Below are 19,889 nucleotides of genomic sequence, written 5' to 3'. Positions count from 1 at the left end.
GCCGCGTCCGGAACTGGACCGCTTCTCTTCCGCCCTCTACACTGGGGCTCTCACTTCTGATTGGCTGCTCGTAACCCGGAGGGCTGTACTTCCGGTCTCGGCCCATCGGGCTCAAAGTTTCTCTGGCAAGGGTTGGTGTTGACACTCCTGGCACAGCAGAGCTGGGTTTGGTTTCCTCTCCGCTGTTACTCACTGTGCGGGCACCGCCTTCCCGTTCCTTCCTCCCAGTCACCGAATCTAATTATTCCAACCAGCACGGCCTCCGAATGGTCTAGCCAGGCTACCTCTGATCATTATTTCCCGGGGTAATTCGAAACTGGAACGGATGGGGGGGGGGGGGGAGGAACGGCAAGTTTAAAGAGGGGAAAGTGATGAGGCTTTTACTAGTTGTTTTACGGTTGTTACTAGTGTCATTTGAGGGCACGTGTGGAATGAGAAAAACCACTGAATATGTGGCATAATGCGGAGCAGAGCATAAGACGGCACAATAAAATTTGTGATTTTGTTGAGAAATTCATAAAGTGACTGGAAAAGCATAAGCATTATACATCACCATATCCAAGCACTAGTCAGAGTCTTAATCTCAAAAATGATGTTGAGAAGATTCTATCCGTACCTGAAAATGAAACAGGCACATAGAATAAAGTAACTCAATTTGGAAATTAAATGACCCCTCCAGCTGGTCGCCTAGCATTTTAACACACGAGCTTTGTGGGGGTTGTTCAGATTCAAATCACAAGAACTAAGATAAAAAAGACCTCAAAGATGGTTGTTATGACAAAAAGATATAGTAAGAGCTGAAAAGCAATTAAAAGTAGAGTGTAATGCTTCTAATTGAGTACCAGAAAGATATTTTTGACAGCTGTCAGAGGGGTGATTGCAGTGGGTAAGGCTAACCTGACAGTCAGTTAGGGAGGGTTTCGGAGACTTGCCTTAACACATCTTTTGAATGTGTTGCCATCCATCTGTCTAATTTCATGTCTTAGGTACTTTTACAGGGTTCTGTAGGGTGACTGCATATTCCAACTCTGGTCTTTCTTTTATTTCCAAGATTTTAGTTTTGAGTTGGGGTACAGGTATTGATAGTGTACTGCTTAAGAGTTTTAGAGATAAGCAAACAGTACATTCTTGAACAAAAGGAAACCCCAGTGAAGTGGAAGTAAGATTGAGGCTGGGATGCTTACAAGACCAGGACAAAGGTTGGGCATTGAATAAGGATCCAGATGGATCTTGATATCACTCAGCACAGTGGCAGTACTGGAACACGGTGGGAAATGTGCAGCCGCCAGCTGCCACAGTCTTCAGGAAACACCCAGCTTGTATCCTTGAGGCTGTAAAGCTCCATTAGCTTCGGGATCTCAGTGGCGTCGTCAGGGACCAGCTTTAAGGATGGCTCCAGGGCTATGCTGAAGAAGGTGAAGAACACACATGTTCTCTGCTCCAGACATGGCCGACAAGTGCACCATCTTACAGAACACTCAGAATGAGGCATGGCAATAGACCAGGAGATTTGGTTCATCGTAGATGGTGTTCCCATTTAGCACAGTTTTGTAGGCTGACTAAAACACCCTCTGTATCAGTAGTTAAGGTGTTTACCTGATATTGCCAACTACATACTCCTAAAATGTCAGGCAGACACTTAAATTATCTACAACCTTTGGCCAAAGGAGCTGGCATATACCATTGGTCCCAGCACTTCAGAGGCTGAGGCAGATGAATCTCAGAGTTGGAGGCCAGCCTGGTCCACATATCAAGTTTCAGGCCAGTGAAGGCTACATAGTGGGACCCTGCCTTAAATAAATAACCAAATATTTTCAAATCTGAATAGAGAGTGTGTGTGTGTGTTGCTTACTGAACCAGTCTTAGAAACCTGACTGTGGTGCCCAGACATGTAGACACAATGTCCAGAAAAGCTGGCATCAAGTAGGTCATGCCTGCTCTGATGGGGTGTATGTACTATGTGTGCAGCAGCTCAAATCTCAGCACATGTACTGTACACAGCATAGTCTAGGTAGGAGGCCTTTGTACTAGAGCTGTCTCCAGCGGCAGTCATCTGCTGGGAGGAAGCTTCAACCGATAGTCTTTGTATGTATTCATCAATTATTTGAAAACACTCTCACTTCGACCCCAGTAAGGGTTTACCATTTACCAGTTCCAAGCTTCACCCATACAGGGAAGGCATTGCCAATCCCATGGGTCCTAGGTCTTCAGCCCTTGATGTGCCCAAGTCAGTTACACACATTCACTTAGAACTTCATTCATTCTTTACACATTCAGTCAAGGTTTCCTCAGCTCCACACAGGTACAGTGTAGCAGTGATAGCATTTAGATCTGTAAGATTTAACAGGGAGTCTTTGAAGGGGGTTGTGCCTGTTTTGCTATGAAGGAAGCCTGACATTTAAGGGCTTTACTGCCATGTTTGCTCTCTCTCTCTCTCTCTCTCTGCTAAACAGCCCAAAAGTGCTCAGCTGAGACCAAACACTTGACAGATTTGCGTGTCAGGACTTGGGATCAGCACACTTTTAGGTCTCCAAAGAAAACATAAATAAGGCTCCTTGTTTTTTAATACTGAAATGAATTTAAATCTGTTTTGCAAATAGATTTTGAAAGGTGGTTGCCATCATGTCCCTTTACGATGAATATATGCATATATGTATAAATATATGAATGGATCATGATTCTGACTTCTTAAGATATGTTGTTCAAAGCCTGTACTCTCCCACAAGGTTTAAAAATTAGGCAAAGTTTGGAATTTTTTGTAGTGTTTAAAAATGGAGTAAGAAGCACATCTGAGCTGCTTTACTTCCCTTCATCTTACATGATTTCCTTTTGCAAATGAAGTTATGAAGAGGGTTTGTGAGGTACCTGAGTGAGAGATTCGAGGATAAGAAATCCTGCCCTATGCAAGCCTAGCTCACTTGCTGTGTTTAACATCCGTTAGGGAAAACACACATTATCTCTGGAGTTGCGGAGGCCCCTGTTCCGCCAGGCATTTGCATAGTTTCTGGAGGCCTGGACTCCAGTCCTCATGCTCACACAGGGAGCTCAACTGCAGAAACACCTGTCAGCCCTGCCGTGTTTTCTGTCTTGGTGCTAAATACGTTTACCCTCATGCCCTCAGCTTGGCACAGTTTCCAGCCCCGAAGCACGCAGAACAAGATGAACGAGGTGAGAGTGGTCCTGGACCTGTTGTCCCCTCTCACCCAAACAGGGTTTCTCTGTGTAGCCCTGGCTATCCAGGAACTCAGTCTGTAGATCAGGCTGGCCTCAATCTCAGAGATTCACCTGTCTCTGCCCCCTGTGTACTTGGAGTAAAGGAATGTGCCACCACTGCCCTGCTGGGCTCTGGCTTTTTTGTTGCTGATTTAACAGGTTTTTACAAGTGTTATACATTCATTTATTTGTTTGTTTATTGTGGTGAGGCACTCACATATGCCATGATAGTCATGCCTTTACTGCTGAGCTATCTCAAGAACCCTTGATTGTTTGTGTGTGTGTGTGTGTGTGTGTGTGTGTGTGTGTGTGTGTGTGTTTTACCTAGACTCAAAATTACACACAGTTCTTTAAAAATGCAAACAATACTAAAAGTGGGGAAAGTAGGTGTAGTGACAATTTTGGAACTCTGGTTTGTTCGAAAAACACAGAAGAATTATAAGAAAATGTTTTTGTTTTCATCCCAGGTGTGGGATATGGGGCTGCTTCAGATTGTCCACAGCAACTGACTATGATTTGCCTCATGCTGTAGCAGGGGCGTGATTTTTCCAGCAGCAGATAGTTTCTGGGACTTTTCACGGGGTGTATAAAGTCCATGGCCCCAGCAGAGGTGGGTTAGTGGTCGGTTGCTATTGTTCATGATTTGTTATGCAGTCGATGGCAAAGAAGAAACAACAGAAGAACTTAGATACCTTGATCATGAAGAACAAACTTGCCCCAAGGAACTTGATGCCCTAATCGCCAGGAAGTAGTCTAAGAAACATCGCCCCCTTCTTTTCTATCCTTTTTTCTCTCCTATCTAGTGTTAGAGGCTGAAGGGGTAGAAAGGAGTGGAGAAGGGTGGAAGGAAAAAGAACCACAAAGTGGCCAATAACAGGTGTGTTTCTAGGGAAGATTAGCTAAAAGGACGGGAGAGCAGGCAACATGACTCACTAGGCGGGGCTGGGAAGGAAAGGAAAGGAAGGGAAAGGAAAGAGAGTCTGCTTCCAGACATCTGCTCTGCCAAGCCCACTCAGCCAGTGCTACCTGCTCCTGTGTTATCTGATCCCCGAGTCAGCCCCATCCTGTGCAGGTTGTGTGTTGGTAACATAGTTGCAGTCATGTCTGGAAGCTGACATTTCCCCGAAGCTCCCCCTTCTCGCTCATCCTTACACCCTTTCCACTCTGTCTCCTTCATTGACCCTTAAGTAGGAGCTAGCCTGACAAACCCATTTCTTTAATGTACAAAGTTTGGGAAAAGACAAAACAAAGAGGGAATATCAGAACTTTACCAAGGCCAGTGTTTTCTGGCAATGAATTTAAATGTTTTGGCTGCATAGATTTTCATACACTTTTTTTTTTCTTTGTCAGACAGGGCCTGACTGTAAAGCCCTGGCTAGTCTGGAACATGCTGTGTGGACCAGGCAGGCCTTGAACTCACAGAAATCTGCCTGCCTCTTGTCTCCTGAAAGACCCCCGAGTTCGGGAAGCCCCTCACTCTAGTACCGGGAGAACTCGAACCCAAGAACTCACAGGGAGCCAATCTTGCTGCGATCAGGCAAGAGGTTTATTGGGGTGGGGGGCAGAGCTCTGGGGATGACACATATCTCACACAGGAGATAGAGGAGTCAGCCCCGAACTCAATTAGGGGAACATATTTATAGGGAAAATTACATAAGCAGTTAGCAACAGGCGCATAGCAATTTCATTGGTTTATTCAAATTGGCACACTCTGTCTGCTTTTGGATATGATTCAACTCTAGATCACCCTGTTTTGGGGCACACTGACTTTCATACTAGTTTTTCTCAGGACTGCAGAGTCAGACCTTATTGAGACCAGGTGGTCTGTGGTTTTTGTTCTCAGCCTGAGACATACTTGTCCTCAAGGCAGGGTTAGTGGGGCTAGCTTAAAATTTTAACTCTTTCATTCCCCACTTCTTCTAGTGGCTAGTTCTAATCTTAGAACTCACTGTCTTTAGTCTATTTGGAGTCCCTTAATGCATGATATTGCTGGTGAAGCATTAAAATCTGCACTGCACTAACTCATTTTCTAACAAAGGCTACCAACTTATTGAGGATGCATGGTCCAAATGTAAGAAGCAAAAGCAAAATTAAAAGAGGCCCCACTAATGAGGAGATTAAAGTAGTCAGCCATGGGAATCTGTTAAACCATTTCTAAAACCATCTTTGTGGTTTTTTTCTGTCTCTTTTTCTTTGTCTAGTCTTTAATCACCCCTGAATGATCTATGTAAAAGCAATATTCTTCTCTTAAGGCAGCACATAGCCCTCCATCTTTAAGGAACAGTAAATCTAGTCCCCTTCTGTTTTGCAAGACCACCTCTGAGAGGGGGGTCAGTGACTCTTTAAGCTTAGATATGGATTGTTCTAGGGCTTGTAAATCCTCATCTATTGTGGATCTCAATGTATGAAAATATTGAGGAGTCTGTATTAGTGCTACTGTGTTTGTTTCTACTCCCATAGCCATTCTAAGCCCCAATATAACTGCTAGGAGTTGTCAAAAGCACTAGATACGGCCCCTTCCAGTGAGGTTTCAGTTTCCTACTCGATGACAGCATCTCTGACCTGGAACTGGTGGGTACGTTCTCAGTCTCATGGGCCTCTTTCAGTTGTTCCCAGGCTTGACGTCTTATCACCTCAAGGGCAGGCAAACAAAGGTTTAGAAAGACAGCATCACACAGGATCTCATTAGGTGTTAGGTCAAAGGGGCCAGGGGTGTTCTGTACATGGAACAGAGCGAAGGGGAGGAGGACAGTCCAGTCTCCCCACCGGTCTCTGAGGCCAATTTTGGTCTTTTTTTAGAGTTTTATTTATCCTCTCTACCTGTCCTGAACTCTAGGATCTATATACACAATGTAATTTCCAATTGGTCCCCAAGAAATGAGCTAATATCTGACTTACCTTGGGCAATAAATGAGGGTCTATCTTCCTGGCTTAGTCTCTGTAAAATCCACTTCCCAGTAAACCTCAGTCTTATCTTTTCTCTTTCCCGGCCTTCTACTTACATTTACTTTCTGGCATGGAACACAGTTATCTACTCAAATCTGGCACAAAAGAATTTGACCTCAAGACAGTCTTTACAAGTTTGTCTACCTCTAGATAAGTCCATTGATGCGTTTTCTTCAAGTCCAGTACTGTATGCCAGGTTCTGAATGGGGCTCAACAGGTTATAGGGGTTGGGTACTGTGAGGTGGAAATCAGTCACCCTTTTGTTTACCTCTCAGAGATCTTGAACTGTCCAGCGGTCGTTGGTTCCAGGTTTCTGCACCAGTCAGGCTGATCGACACTTACGCAGAACCCGGAGTTGGAGTAGGAGGATGATGTGTGTCTTGATTCTGTCCCGCACCTCCTCTGACACGGGGTACTGACGCACAGCTATCAGGCTAGCCTGGGCTTTCAGCTCCTGTGGATGCGCCTGCAGCCACCAGTCCATCTGATCTGAGGCAGGCTGTTTCTCCTTTTGGCCCTCTAACCTGTGGTCCATCAGAGTGGAAGTGAATCTGTGCCCCATCTTAGTCAGGAGGTCTCTCCCCAACAAGGGGATTAAGGCCATGTACCGCCATGTCCTTAAAAAGGAAATATTGTGTTAAGTCTTTTGAAATGGTGAGGACATTTTAAAATCCCATCCATATGTCATTGGATTTACTTCTTCACATTTCATCCTGCTTGAAGATATGGGTCTGGACTGGGCTCAATTTGGAAAGAACCTCTTAAGAAAGCATGAGGACCTGAGTTAGGTCCCCTACACTACAGTAAAAGTGGGTGTGAGGTGGTTCTGGGGAAGCCTACAGAATTTTCATTCAGCCATTCAGTAAAAGCTATGGCTGTTTTTCTTCAAACCATAAAGGGGGGCGATGACATCTTCTGTAACGTGTTTACCCTCTCTCTCTTCCATCATTTCCCACTGGTACCAGAGAGGACCAGAGTCTTGCCACCCAGAAAGATGCAGCGTGGCCCCTTTAAGGAGGCGGGCTCTCGGGCGAGCGGCCCGCTGATTGGCGGAGCGTGTCCGCGTGGCAGGGCGGCGGAGACTGAGGAGGCGGGTTGGGCTCCGCAGCCTGTCCCCGGGAAGCCGGGAGAGCTGACAGATGAACGCGAGGAGGTCCCTGCTCGGCCTCACCTTTTGCGCCTGTTACCTGGCTTCTCACCTCACCAACAAGGTGAGCGGGCGGGCGGGCGCGACGGCAGTGCCGCGGAAACACCCTGAGAGGAGGCGCTGAGTCCACTTCCCGGGACTTTGTCTTCTAGAGTAGGCGGGAGACGTGGCTTGGCGGCGGGCACAGAGCCGCGGGCTCCGTCTGCGCACTCACCTAAACTCTCAGACCGTGGGAGGTGGGTGTAGGAGGATCGGGGTTCAAGGTCATCCTCGGCTACCTCTAGAGTTTGAGGCCGGCTTATGAAACCGTGTCTCCAGTAAATAAATACAAATATACGCAAATAAACGGAAAGCAAGCAGTTGCCCCTCTGTTTCTTCCCCAGAACTCAAAGTTCCAGAGCAGTGGAAAGATGAATTCCTTAGCCCTTACCTCACTGATGGGTTCATTCATTAAGTCTTTCCATTCCAAGCATTTCAGATATACTCGAGGTTTTTTTTTTTTTTTTTTTTTTTTTTGCTTCCTTCCTTGTTTGTTTTTGTGGTTTGAAATCTTGGTGAAGCAGAACCTGTCATATTTTGATAGGAGTGGGAGGTTGCTTTGAGTTAAGATTTATTTTTATTTTATGTGTATGGTTGTTTTGCTAGTATATATGTCTGTGCAGCATGTGTGTGCAATGTCTGCAAAGACCAGAAGGTATTAGTTTCTCTGGAGCTGAGTTACAGATGGTTGTGAGCCACCATGTGTTAAGACCCTCTGGAAGAGCAGCCAGTGCTCTTAACTGCTGAGCCATCTCTCCAGCCCCTCTCTCCCCTCCCGCCCTCCAGATCATCAGGCTTTATTCAAGGAGCCATTTCACCAGCCCTGTTTCCCCCCTAAAACAGGGCTTGCTGAGTATTCCAGGCTGGCCTGGACTCTTCCTTCTGCCTCCTGACTGGAATGTTGGAATTACAGTCAAGACCCTGCACACAGCTCAGTGACATTATTAGAACTAGCATTCAATTTGTCATAGATTTAAAAAAAATACTTATTTTAAGTTTAATTCCATAGGGGTGTGTGTGTGTGTGTGTGTGTGTGTGTGTGTGTGTTTTAAGATGGCTGTGAGCCAACCAGTGTGGATGCAGATAATCTAACCCAGGTCTTTTTCAAGATAAGTAAGCAGTTTTAACTTGCCACTTGCCATCTTGTAGATTTATTTTCTTACTGTTCTTTAGCAAAAGTGAGGTGAGAGCCTCTGAGTTCTGATTCATTTAGTGGTCCTAGGGGACTGAACCCAGAACCTCATGATAGGCTTATGCTCAGCCACTGACCTGCACCCCCATCCCTGCCTGGGCCCCGGGCTTAGATCTCCCTCTGTATCTAGAGCAAAGCTAAGCACTAAATACACTGAGTGATATTTGGTATCACTGTGAAGGTCATTATGGGTGTTCAGAACATGCCCAGTTCAATTCACCCTCCAGTTCAGAGTGAAAGCATCAGGGGAAGGTAGGGCGGGGCATACTCCAGGATGCAAGTGAATGTACTTCCATGAAAAATCATAAATGTGGACCACAGCAAGGAAGTCATTCATCGTCGTGATAGTTAGGAACTTATTCATGGAGAACTTTGGGTAGGCAGAGGAGGATATTTCCATGAACGCCCTCAATACCATTGATTCTGTTTGGTTTATTTAACCCCTTCCTCCCTTCCTCTTCCTACCCCCCTCCCGTTTTCTTTCGTTTGAGAAAAGGTCTCAGTATACTTCTAGCTGCCCACTGGCCTGGAACTAGCTTTGTAGACCAGGCTGGCCTTGAACTCACAGAGATGCACCTGCCTCTGCTTCTCAAGCACTGGGGTTGAAGGCGTGTGCCACTCACCTGGCTTAACTGCCTTTTTTAGACAATGTAGAGAATTAGCAGAGTTCTTTTCTGAAGTATTTAATGACTATAGACAAGAATGAATGAATAAATAAATACGCAATAAACAAATAAACTTAAAATGTTCATAATAGAAAAGGATGTCTCCAAAGACAGGATACAATTCTTCCATTATAAAGCTCTATACATGAAACACATATGAGAAGGTCTGGGGAGACACTCAGGTAAACATGCGTGCCTTTTAAGTGTGAGGACCTGCCTTCAGATCCTGGAACCTGTGTGAAAGCTGCTGTAATAGTGTGTGTCTCTACTCCTGCAGCAAGACTGGAGCTCCTGGGCTAGCCTGGGTATGCGATGGTGGGTAACAGGAGCACATCACAAGCAAGCTGGGAGAGAAACTAACACTGCACACATGGCTGTACTTGCACACACTTACACAGCTGAGTGTGTGCACATATTATATCAATGAATTGAATTACATACCTGTAATTCTGGCACTTAGGAGGCCAAGGCCAAAGGATTAGCAGGAGCCTGGGTTGTATAGCAGACTTTAGGCCAGCATGGGCTATAGACAAAATCCTGTCTTAAGAGCAAACAAGCAAACAATAACAAAATAAAAATATAAGCTTACCTCAGCTGAGTTGCTCTTCTGTGTAACTTGGAAAGTCATTCTTTTGCCATTCATGATTTTGGGGAGTAAAGCCCTTGAGGTATTTAACATACTCATATTTCTTCAATAGAAATATTATATGTTTTATCAATTCTGTGTCATTCAGAATGTCCATTAATTTGTATTTGTCTTTCAGTATGTCCTGTCTGTCCTGAAATTCACCTACCCTACATTATTCCAAGGGTGAGTATCTTTTTTTTCTCTCAGATTTTGTTCTTTAAAGTTTGGATGTTTCTGTATGTGTGTATGACACATGAATGAAGGGACCATAGAGGCTGGAAGAGGGCATTGTTGCTGGAGTCACAGGCAGGTGTGAGCTGTCTCACATGGCTGCTGGGAACTGAATTCTGTTTCTCTGCAGGAGCAGTGTGTGCTCTGAACTCCTGAGCATCTCTCTGCTTCCAGGCAAATGTCTTCAGCAGCCTTCGTATGTGTTTGTAGGAGATGTGCACACAGTGCCTTAGGATCTTCTTAGAAAGTCTTAGTAACTGCACAGTCTCGTCATCAGCGAGATACTGTAGTTCATCCATTTTGTTACTATGCACTGAATCATGTCCCACTTAGGAAGCACAGAAGCTCCAGACATTTTTGTTTTTTAACTGGTCAAACTGAACGACTTCTTGGATATTCTCACTTAAATTTGACAAAAGAACTTCTTCAGCATTCTTTTTCCTTTAGTTTTCCGTCTTGAGACAGATTCTCTCCACAGAGCTCTATTAGTAATGTTTAGTGTACTACTACTCACCTGCCCTTAACACACTGCTTTTCAGACACAGGCTGGGTTTTAACTCACTCTGTAGCCCAGGCATGCTTTGAATTTGTGATCTTCTTGCCTCAGCCTTTCTAGTAGCTGGGATCACAAGCCTTGGCCACCAGGCCTGACTTTACTGTGTTTTCACATTTTAAGGATATAACCATTAGGGGCTGGGTGGCATAATGGTTCGGGGTATTAATGAGAACCAGAATTTGGCTCCCAGCATCTATATCAGGTTATTTGAGACTGTTTGTAACTTCAAGTCCAGGATACTGATGCTCTCTTCTGGCCCCTCTTCAGTACCACTTCTCACCCCAAATAAAATACTAAAGAAAAATAAAAGGGTACTAGCACATGACCACTATGTTTATTGGAACATTTTTTTTTTTTTTGTAATTTGTTTCTAATTGTTTAAAATTACCTTTTAACTTCTTAGTTTGTAGAAGGAAGCACCCATGCTTGAAAGTGATGTCTAATTGAGTGGCAGACAAAGTGACAAATCAGAAAGAATTGACAGAATAGGATCTGCCCAACTCTTACCTAAAAGAGGAGTGCAGAGGGGGCGGGGAGAAGGGGAGGAGGGAGGAGTAAGTTTTACCGTGACAGTTATAGACAGGTTGTAGAGAAAGAACAAGCTACACACGAGTGAAGACAGACTGAGCCAGAGAATGAGAAGGAGCCAGAGTTACTATGAGGTGGAGCAGAGCAATTCAGTCAGAGGCCAAGAGAGAAGCCAGATTGAATCAGTCAGCATGGAGAGTAGTTTTGAGCCAAAAGAGCTGAGTTGAACCAGCCAGCCAGAGTTCACAAGAAAGGGTGAGCTTATTCAGCAGTAAGTCTCAGGGGGTGAAAACATTCTAGGCCTAGATAGCATTGTATGGAGGCTGGAAGCTTCCAGGACTAGGACTAGGATAGCAGACAAGCAGTGAGCCTCCGAGATGACACCTAATACAGGAGAACACAAGTTACGTTTACAGTTACCCAACTCATTGATTGTGTAATCCTTCCTTTTGCCTTTGAATCCTTAAAACAATATATAGTTAGTCTAATATGGTCTTTTTTTTAAAGTATTTTTTGTTAATTTTTTAAGGAGAAGAGTTGTTGACATTTTTAGGCATTATGCCATTTACATATGTATAGAACATGTCTCTCATGCTTTTTGTAGAAATGTGTTTAGTAGATGGAGAAATGGCTCCACGGTGCAGAGCACTAGCTCTCTCATGAAGACCCTAGTACCCGCAGTTCAGTTTCTAGCGTCTGCGTGATGTCTCGTAACTCCATAATTCCAATTCCAGAGGATTCGACACCCACTCCTTGCCTCCACAGCCACTGCACACATGAAGACAAAAACACCCATTCACATAAAATTAAATATATTTATTTTCAGAAAGTCTCCAAGCATTACTACATGTCTCTGGGGGAACTGACAAGGTTTAGACCTCTGCTGTATACCAGAATGATTCAGAAGGCATAAGCTAGTTGGCCTGTTCTTAGCTGGACCAGTGCAACTCTAGGTCTTACTACTGACCAGTTGTCCTCTAATGCATTAGGAGATGAGGGCATATAATGGGGAATGTGAGCAGTACCCACAAATTCCAAGCAGTAGGAATTGGCCTGGCACATTTTGAGGTTGCATACTATGTCCCCAAGACAGGGGAGAGAGTTTATCCTAGGGAGGGACTGGCCTGTGTCAGAGGGTTTTGAGTCACACATGAGAGACTTTGTCCTGAAGGACAGGGGTTCTTGGTATAATATCACAACACATGGGTGTGTTACGGTCACTTCTGAGGTGAGGTCCCTCGTGTCATTTGTGACTAAACTTAAGGTCTTAAAATGTATGGATGAATCATGTGAAGTATAAAGGTGACTAAACTGAGGGTGTCCCGAGAGGGAGGCTGCTATCAGATGTGATCCCTAGACACGGCTGTGAGCACGACCATGATTGCAGCTATTAGAGCTTCCATATGCGGACAGCGGGACAGAGAAAGGCCACTGTTAGAAACTGTCAGGGAGAAATTGGCTACATGAGGCCTGAGGATCCTGGGACCCACCATAAGTCTTCGAGATACAAACTGTGGCTCCTTCATGTAAAGTGATCAGTGGGAATTTACTGCATTTGTGTTAGCTCTAGGAGCTCAATATTACTTGGAGCCCCAGAATATGGATAAGAAACATCACTAAAGAGTACTGAGAACTATCACTTCTCTGTCACCTGTAAGAGATGGCCTTGAGTTATTTCCCTTTAAAGGTTTATTTTTATCTATGTAAGTGTGTGTGAATGTTTCTGTTGAGTGTGCTGAGCCATCTCTCCAGTCCCTCACATTCAGCCTCCCAGGAGTTGGGATTACAGGTCTATTCCACCATGCCTGGCTCGTGAGAGGAAGGGAGTTGCTAACCTACACTCTCCCTGACTGTATATAAGAGCACGTACACATATACTGTAGTTAAGAGCAGAGTGCCTCTAGTGAGCGCCATGGCCCTAGGGTGCATGTGGCATTCATGACTGTGAAGGGACTGAGGGCTCAGGAAGAATCGACGATTTTTAAAACAAGTGAGTGGCATGATTTAATTAGCAACTTAGAAGAAAATGCTGCAAGATAGAGAAGGAACGGTGGGGACAGCCTTGGGGACTCATTATAGGACTAAGCTAAGGACAAGGTGCAAGAAACCAAATTACAGCAACAGCCAGGGGGGTTGCTTTGGATGCGGATTGTACTGGCTGGTTCTGTGTCAGCTTGACACAAGCTGGAGTTATCACAGACAAAGGAGCCTCAGTTGAAGAAATGCCTCCATGAAATCCAGCTGTAACGCATTTTCTCAACTAGTGATAAAGGGGGGAGGGCCCAGACCATGGTGGCTGGTGCCATCCCTGGGCTGGTAGACCTGGGTTGAGCAGGCTGAGCAAGTCATGGGAGGCAAGCCAGTAAGTACCATCCCTCCATGGTCTCTGCATCAGCTCCTGCTTCCTGACCTGCTTGAGTTCCAGTCCTGACTTCCTTTGGTGATGAACAGCAATATGGAAGTGTGAGCTGAATAAACCCTTTCCTCCCCAACTTGCTTCTCGGTCATGATGTTTTGTGCAGTAATAGAAACCCTGACCAAGACAGGGATGCTGTGGGGTGAAATACAATCATGAGAACTTTGCCAAGTAGCCGAGGAAGGGCTAGGAAGGACAGTTGAGACCATATCTCGGTTGGCTGTAAGGATGGTAGCCATGTCTGCGGTGGCATTTTGCATATGACATAGTTGGAAATGTATGGAATTTCAGGGTAGATCTGGGTAAGAGTGGAGACCTGGAAGTCACCCATGTCTGTGGCTGTGAGTGAGGTTGTTCAGGAAATGCCTAGAGTGGAACAGGTGAGTAAGAATGCCAGCGTACCGGAGAGCTGGAGTCAAGAGGGGAAGGGCTGGAAGTACGTTAGTGACGTCAGCAGGTCTGGCGTGACTGGGGAGAGCTGGACTCTGTAGGGCTGGAGTTACTCATCTCCACATTCATCCTTTCCAGGTGGCAGACATTCATTGGTGGACTTTTGCTTCATATGTCATGGAAACTGGGCTGGGTGGAGATCCACAGCAGTCTAAGGTACAACAGCACCTGTGTAACTGACTCGTGGTTCACACACACTTGCTTTAAATGTGTATTGAATTGCACCAGGAAACCAACCTTGAGGTTCAGTGATTTTATAATGAGGTAAATCTTGAATAGTGTGAGGAATATGATATTAAAACTACTAGAGAGATACAAGTTGCAATACCATATTAATTTGCCTTTATTTTAGGTCTAAGGATCACTATGGATATTTACTTTAGATATTTAGATATAAGCTTTAGATATTCTTAGAAATTTTTATTAAATTATTTTCTACTTACGGAATAGTTAAGTATAGTTCCAATGTATCAGTTACTTTTCTTTGGCTGTGATAAGACACCAGGGCCAAAACAATTTATAGAAGGAAGGGTTTGTGGTGGGCTTACAGTTCCACAGGTTCAGGGTCCAGGATGGCTGAGTAGAGGCGCCACAGCAGGAATAGCTGAGAGCTCACATCTTGGTCTGCAAGAAGGAAGCATGCATGCAAAACAATGTATGGCTTTTTCAATTTAAATTTTTTTAATTGAAAGTTATTCTTTTATTGTTTTGAGGTTATAATTTAGTTATTCCGTTTGCCTTCTTGCTTTCTTCCCTCCAACCTCTCCGATACATCCAGAAGGAGCTGCCAGACCATTGAATCATTAAAGTTATTGCTTGACTGTAAGCCCAGCACTGGTGTGTGTGTGTGTGTGTGTGTGTGTGTGTGAGAGAGAGAGAGAGAGAGAGAGAGAGTGTGTGTGTGATGGGGATACAAAGGAAAGGTTAGCCAGTCTAGCAGAGTCAGTGAAATCCAGCTTTGGTGAGAGACCCTGTCTCAAAAGAATAAGGTGCAGAATAATCGATGAAGACATCTTAGGTTGACCTCTGGCCTCCCCATGCACATGCACAACATGTGCACACACACAAACACGTATACACATATACGTGCACAAGACAGAAAGGGACATGCTGAGGTCCTTCCACCTGTATAGCAAGTGGTGGGTGCTTGCATTTTAGGCAGTGTCAGTGGTCAGCCGTCTTATGCTTTATTTTCATGTTTGGAAGTTACTTTATGTCCACTAGATGTCAATAGAACACAGAATTTTTGAGAATTCCATTTGAGGAGCCCTCCAGGTATCCATAACAAAACACTTGCAGAGTGTTTGCAGGAAGCAGATGTTCTCTCAATAAGGCGTGCGCTATTTAAAAAACAAGTGATTTAATTTAATTAGGCTTCGTCTCAGTAACAACAGCCTTATTATGTATGCCTATGGTACTGTGCACATGCCAATGGAAAACAGACCCGAGTCAAGTGCAGTGCACTGTCTGGGCTTTTGGTCACTTAAGGGGCATGACAGATTGGCAGTTTTCAAACCAGACCTCTTGGCAAGAGATACTTCAAAGTGATGTACCTGCAATCCCTTCTGTTGGGAGTTGGACCTCTACCCTCTTGCAAACACACCCTCATGAATACTCTCAGTGGCTCAGCATCCCCCCAGGCCCAGATGCTGAAGGGACCTGAGACCCTGCTAGGACCACCACAGACTTCAAGTCTATTTTGTTTCCTCTGTGGGCAAATAAGGTAAAGAAAGAAAGAATTTACGCATACAAATGCCTGCTCTACTCCTAATGTTCTTAGACTCAGGGTTAGGCCGTTAAAGGTGGCCAGGTCAGTGTGAATCCTCTACAAAGTGAGTTTGTAACCAGCATAAACTTCCGGCTCTACCTCTGAATGGCACTTCTGGGCACTCACCCTGAGTAGCCTGAAACCATCACAAACATGAGAAAACAGTGCATCCAACACGACATTCACAACACTGTTCAGTTATTAAGGCAAGTTAGTGTCGTGAACTCAGTTTTCAGTGAGTTGGGTGTGGCTTTTTGCCATGGGGATGTGAAGCTGAGGAGGTTTTGAGACATTATATGTGTGCAACAAGACCCACTGTTGGTGAGGTGTTACCATGCTTGCTGTCGGGCCCTGGGAGTAGCCTGCTGGGTCTGACTGCTTTCTGGAGTGTCCTGGGTTGTATTTGCAGGACTTTCCTTTTGTTTTCTGGTTTTTTGAGACAGGGTTTCTTCTCTGTGTAGCCCTGGCTGTCCTGGAACTTCACCTGTAGTAGATCAGACTGTGAACTCAGAGACCGGCCTCTTCCTTCCAAGTGCTGGGATTATAAGTGTGTGCCACACTGGGCCTACATGTTGTTTCTGTTAATGTTAGAGTGTGGCCCAGGATGGCAGGTTCTCCCTGCTCAGAGGGGCCAAGTGTCTCCGCAGCCAACTCTTAGAGATTTAGGGTCACAAATCCAATAAGCCAGGTTCAGCTGTCAGTCTGCAGTAATCCAATTAAAATAGCTAAATTAGTAGTGAAAAGTTGAAAAAGGTGATTTATTCCCTATGATCACACTGGGAGGAGTGACAAAGTGTGACAAAGGAGTCATACTCCCTACCAAGATCTTCCTCAGGGTTCTAAAGTCCTCAGGTTACAGGTCTGCACTGCCAGGTTATATATGCCCAAGCGACCCTGCCCACCTATCGAGTCTTCTGTAAGTCACCAAGCAGCTTGTACCTCTCTTTCTGGTAGCAAAGTGTCTTTTCGGGCTGGCCTAAGCCTCCTCTTTTTCGGGTTTGGGACTCCTGGGGGTGATCGGTTTTGGGAGGAGTCCATAATTGGAAGAGCCTGACAGCTAGAGTGATGCACATGGGTGCCTCTTTGGGAAGTCAGGACAGTCTCCCAACCTCTCCTCCCCGTGTCTGAAAATGCCTGCACCCTTTAGGCTGGGGACAGACACTGTCTATGGGCACATCCTGCCCTTTCCAGTTAGCCCCAAGTGAGATGGCAGGTCAGTGTGGGGTCATTATAAGCCACAATGCCCGATGCCAGGGTCCTGGCCTAGATGTTTGGGACAAAATGCTCCCTCAGCCTCCCGCTGCACTTCCCTGTGTGTCTGGTTGTAGTTTGTGTTTCGGAGCCGGATCGGCACACACTATGCTGTTTTCTTGTCCTCACATCCTTAGCCAGTGCACACACTTATTTATCGGAGTCTGTAACTCAGCAGGAGTTTCCTTTGCTTATTTTAAGAGGGACTCCTGGGCCGAGGCCTGGGACTTCACTGACCTTACATTCATTGCCTTGGGCCTGCGACAGTCAAGCCAGCTGCTGGCTGGCATTGAGCGTTGCACTTCTGGAGCATGGCTTGCTGTAGGTTGTTCTCTGTTGCCTTTGATCCTTGTGAGCTTAGTCAGAGGTGGGAAGGCCTTTTCCTAGGGAAAGGCCACCGTCTGTAGTATCTCCTGGCCCATGAGGGTGGGGACGGTGCTCTTCTCTCAGCTCACCCTTAGGTTGGGGATACACATGTCTGTTCTTTCAGGCAGGGCTGCTGGTGATGGAGCCTATATCCTTGTTGGATTTTTTTACTGGATACAAAGCTCCCATTGTTTTTGCAGCTTACCTGTTTGTAGCCTTGTCTCCCATTAGAGAGTGAGGCCGTGTGGGCAAAGGACTGAGGCTGAAGACTTAGAGCTGTGTAGACCTGACTTCAGAGTCTGGCCTCATTGTTTACTAGCTGCTCAATAGGAAAGTGACCTGGGGTCGGTGTGCATCTGTGTGAGTTGACAACCTTTGATTAGAACAGGATTTAGGAATTGGTCAAGTAGGCTGGGGATCCCAAGGCAACAGGTCTGAAGATGTCAGAAGTCGGCTGTGGTTCCTGTTTCTGTGTTGTCTCCTTGTCTTAGTTAGGGTTACATTGCTGCAGTGAAATACCATCATCACAAGCAAGCTGGGAAGGAAAGGGTTTACTTGGCTTATACTTCTCCCCTGCAGTTCATCACTGAAACAAGTCAAGCAGGCAGGGGCCTGGAGGCAGAGGCTGCTGCAGAACCACAGAGGGATGCTGCTTACTGCCTTGCTCCTCAGGGATTGCTCAGCCTGCTTTCTCACAGAACCCAGGACCATCAGTCCAGGGATAACCTCACATACATGGGACTGGGCCTTCCTATGTCAGTCATTAGTTAAGAAAATGCACTCACTATAGGCTGGCCTTCAGCCCAATCTTATAGATGCATTTTCTCAGTTGTGTTCCGAGAGGCCTTAGTGGCTCTGTGACTGAAACCAAGAGGAGACCTCAGACCCCCATCTGAAGGGGCCACCTGGGCTAACAGTACATCCTCACCAAACCTCAAGCCAGTTTCTGCCAGAAGTCCTTTTTAAGCCTCCAGACTAGGACCTTGAAAGGAACCTTATTTCTGGGACCCCTCCTGTTATATGGGAGCCCTCTTTTCCTCTTCCTCTTCCCCAACTGCATAAGCTCTTACCTATGAATCTATAATAAATTTCTTTCTAGAACTGATCCTTTGTGGTTCAAGAATTTCACTATTTTTATTTTAATTTTGACTTACGTGTGTGTATGTGTATGTCTGTGTGAGCGTGTGTTCCATGTGTGTTGGTACCCTTGGAGGCCAGACGACCAAATGGGAACCTTTGGAGCTAGAGTTATACGTGGTTGTGAGCTGCCCGATCTATATGCCGGGAAGTGAACTTCCACCTTAGTTCTCTCTGGCCTCTTGAATTTTATTCTTTGACTTTTAGAGACAAGAATCAGAAAATTATTATAGGCTGTTTTCGTCAGTGTTCTATTGCTTGGTCACGGCAACTCATAAAAAATGCATTTAATTGGGCTGGCTTACAGCTTCAGAGGGTTAGTCCATTATTGTCATGGCAGAAAGATGTTGGCATGCAGGCAGACATGGTGCTGGAGAAGCAGCTGAGTAGTCTACGTCAGATCCTTAGGCAGCAGGAAGAGAGAGATAGATACTGGGTCTGACATGGGCCTTTAAAACCTCAATAGTCACCCCCAGTGACACTTTCTCCAGCAAGGCCACTCTTACCCCAATAAGGCAACACCTCCTAATCCTTTCAAATAGTGCCACTCTCTAACCATTCAAATTCGTGAGCTTTATCTCCATATTTACTCCTGAGAATATTTTTGTTCTCCCTTCTAAGGACTGAAGCATCTACACTTTGGTCATCCTTCATCTTGAGCTTTCTTTCTTAAAAAAAAAAAAAAAAATCAAATCCCATTACAGATGGTTGTGAGCCACCATGTGGTTGCTTGGAATTGAACTCAGGACCTCTGGAAGAGCAGTCAGTGTTCTTAACCACTGAGCCATCTCTCCAAACCTCAACCGTGTCAACTCCTAAAGGAAAACATGTAATTGTGGCTGGCATACAGGTTCAGAGGTTTATTCATCATGACAGGAAGCATGATGGTATGTAGGCAGACATAGTTCTGGAGAAGTAGCAGAAAGTTCTGTATCCGGAGTGGCAGGCAGCAGGAAGAGAAAGTGACTCTGGGTTTGGCTAGTGCCACACTTTCTCCAGCAAGGACAAACCTACTCCAACAAGGCTGTACCTCCAGCAGCACCTCTCCCTGAGAGCCTGTGGGGCCGTTTTCATTCAGACCATCACATCCCACCCCCTGGCCCTGTTAGCCACGTCATGCATTCAGTCCAGCTTCAGAAGTCTCCATAGCCCTTCACAGTCTCAACAGTGTTAAAAGTCCTTAGTTCAAAAACTCCTCAGGACTCATGCAATCTCTTAACAGTGATCGCCTGTAAAATCACAAAGCAATCGCATACTTTGTGCAATGGCACAGGTGAGAGCATTTACTCAGTGTCCCACTAGGATGCTTTTCAGTATCCGAGAGGGGAGAACTTCCTGATGGATCTGTGTGTAATT

The 19,889-nt window shown here is 45.4% G+C and overlaps 1 protein-coding gene across 2 annotated transcripts in view; it reads left to right on the top strand.

Moving 5' to 3' along the window:
- Positions 1–7,257: 7,257 nt before the first annotated feature.
- Positions 7,258–19,889, top strand: part of TMEM241 (transmembrane protein 241) — a gene marked incomplete at its 5' end in the record, with an annotated part of 98,056 nt that continues 85,424 nt past the window's right edge. The window contains 3 exons of one of the 2 annotated variants that reach the window (XM_080919813.1): positions 7,258–7,370; positions 9,967–10,013; positions 14,090–14,167. In XM_080919813.1, the coding sequence (XP_080775939.1) occupies positions 7,299–7,370; positions 9,967–10,013; positions 14,090–14,167 (197 nt within the window). Of the gene's footprint in view, positions 7,371–9,966; positions 10,014–14,089; positions 14,168–19,889 lie in introns of those variants that run through there. The other variant, XM_080919814.1, reaches the window with a different exon arrangement.

This window comes from Micromys minutus (assembly GCF_963924665.1).
Source record: "Micromys minutus genome assembly, chromosome: 8".
In the NCBI taxonomy this organism is placed as follows: domain Eukaryota; kingdom Metazoa; phylum Chordata; class Mammalia; order Rodentia; family Muridae; genus Micromys; species Micromys minutus.
The sequence above is the reverse complement of the archived record's forward strand: the minus strand, read 5'-3'. Positions and strand labels throughout refer to the sequence as shown.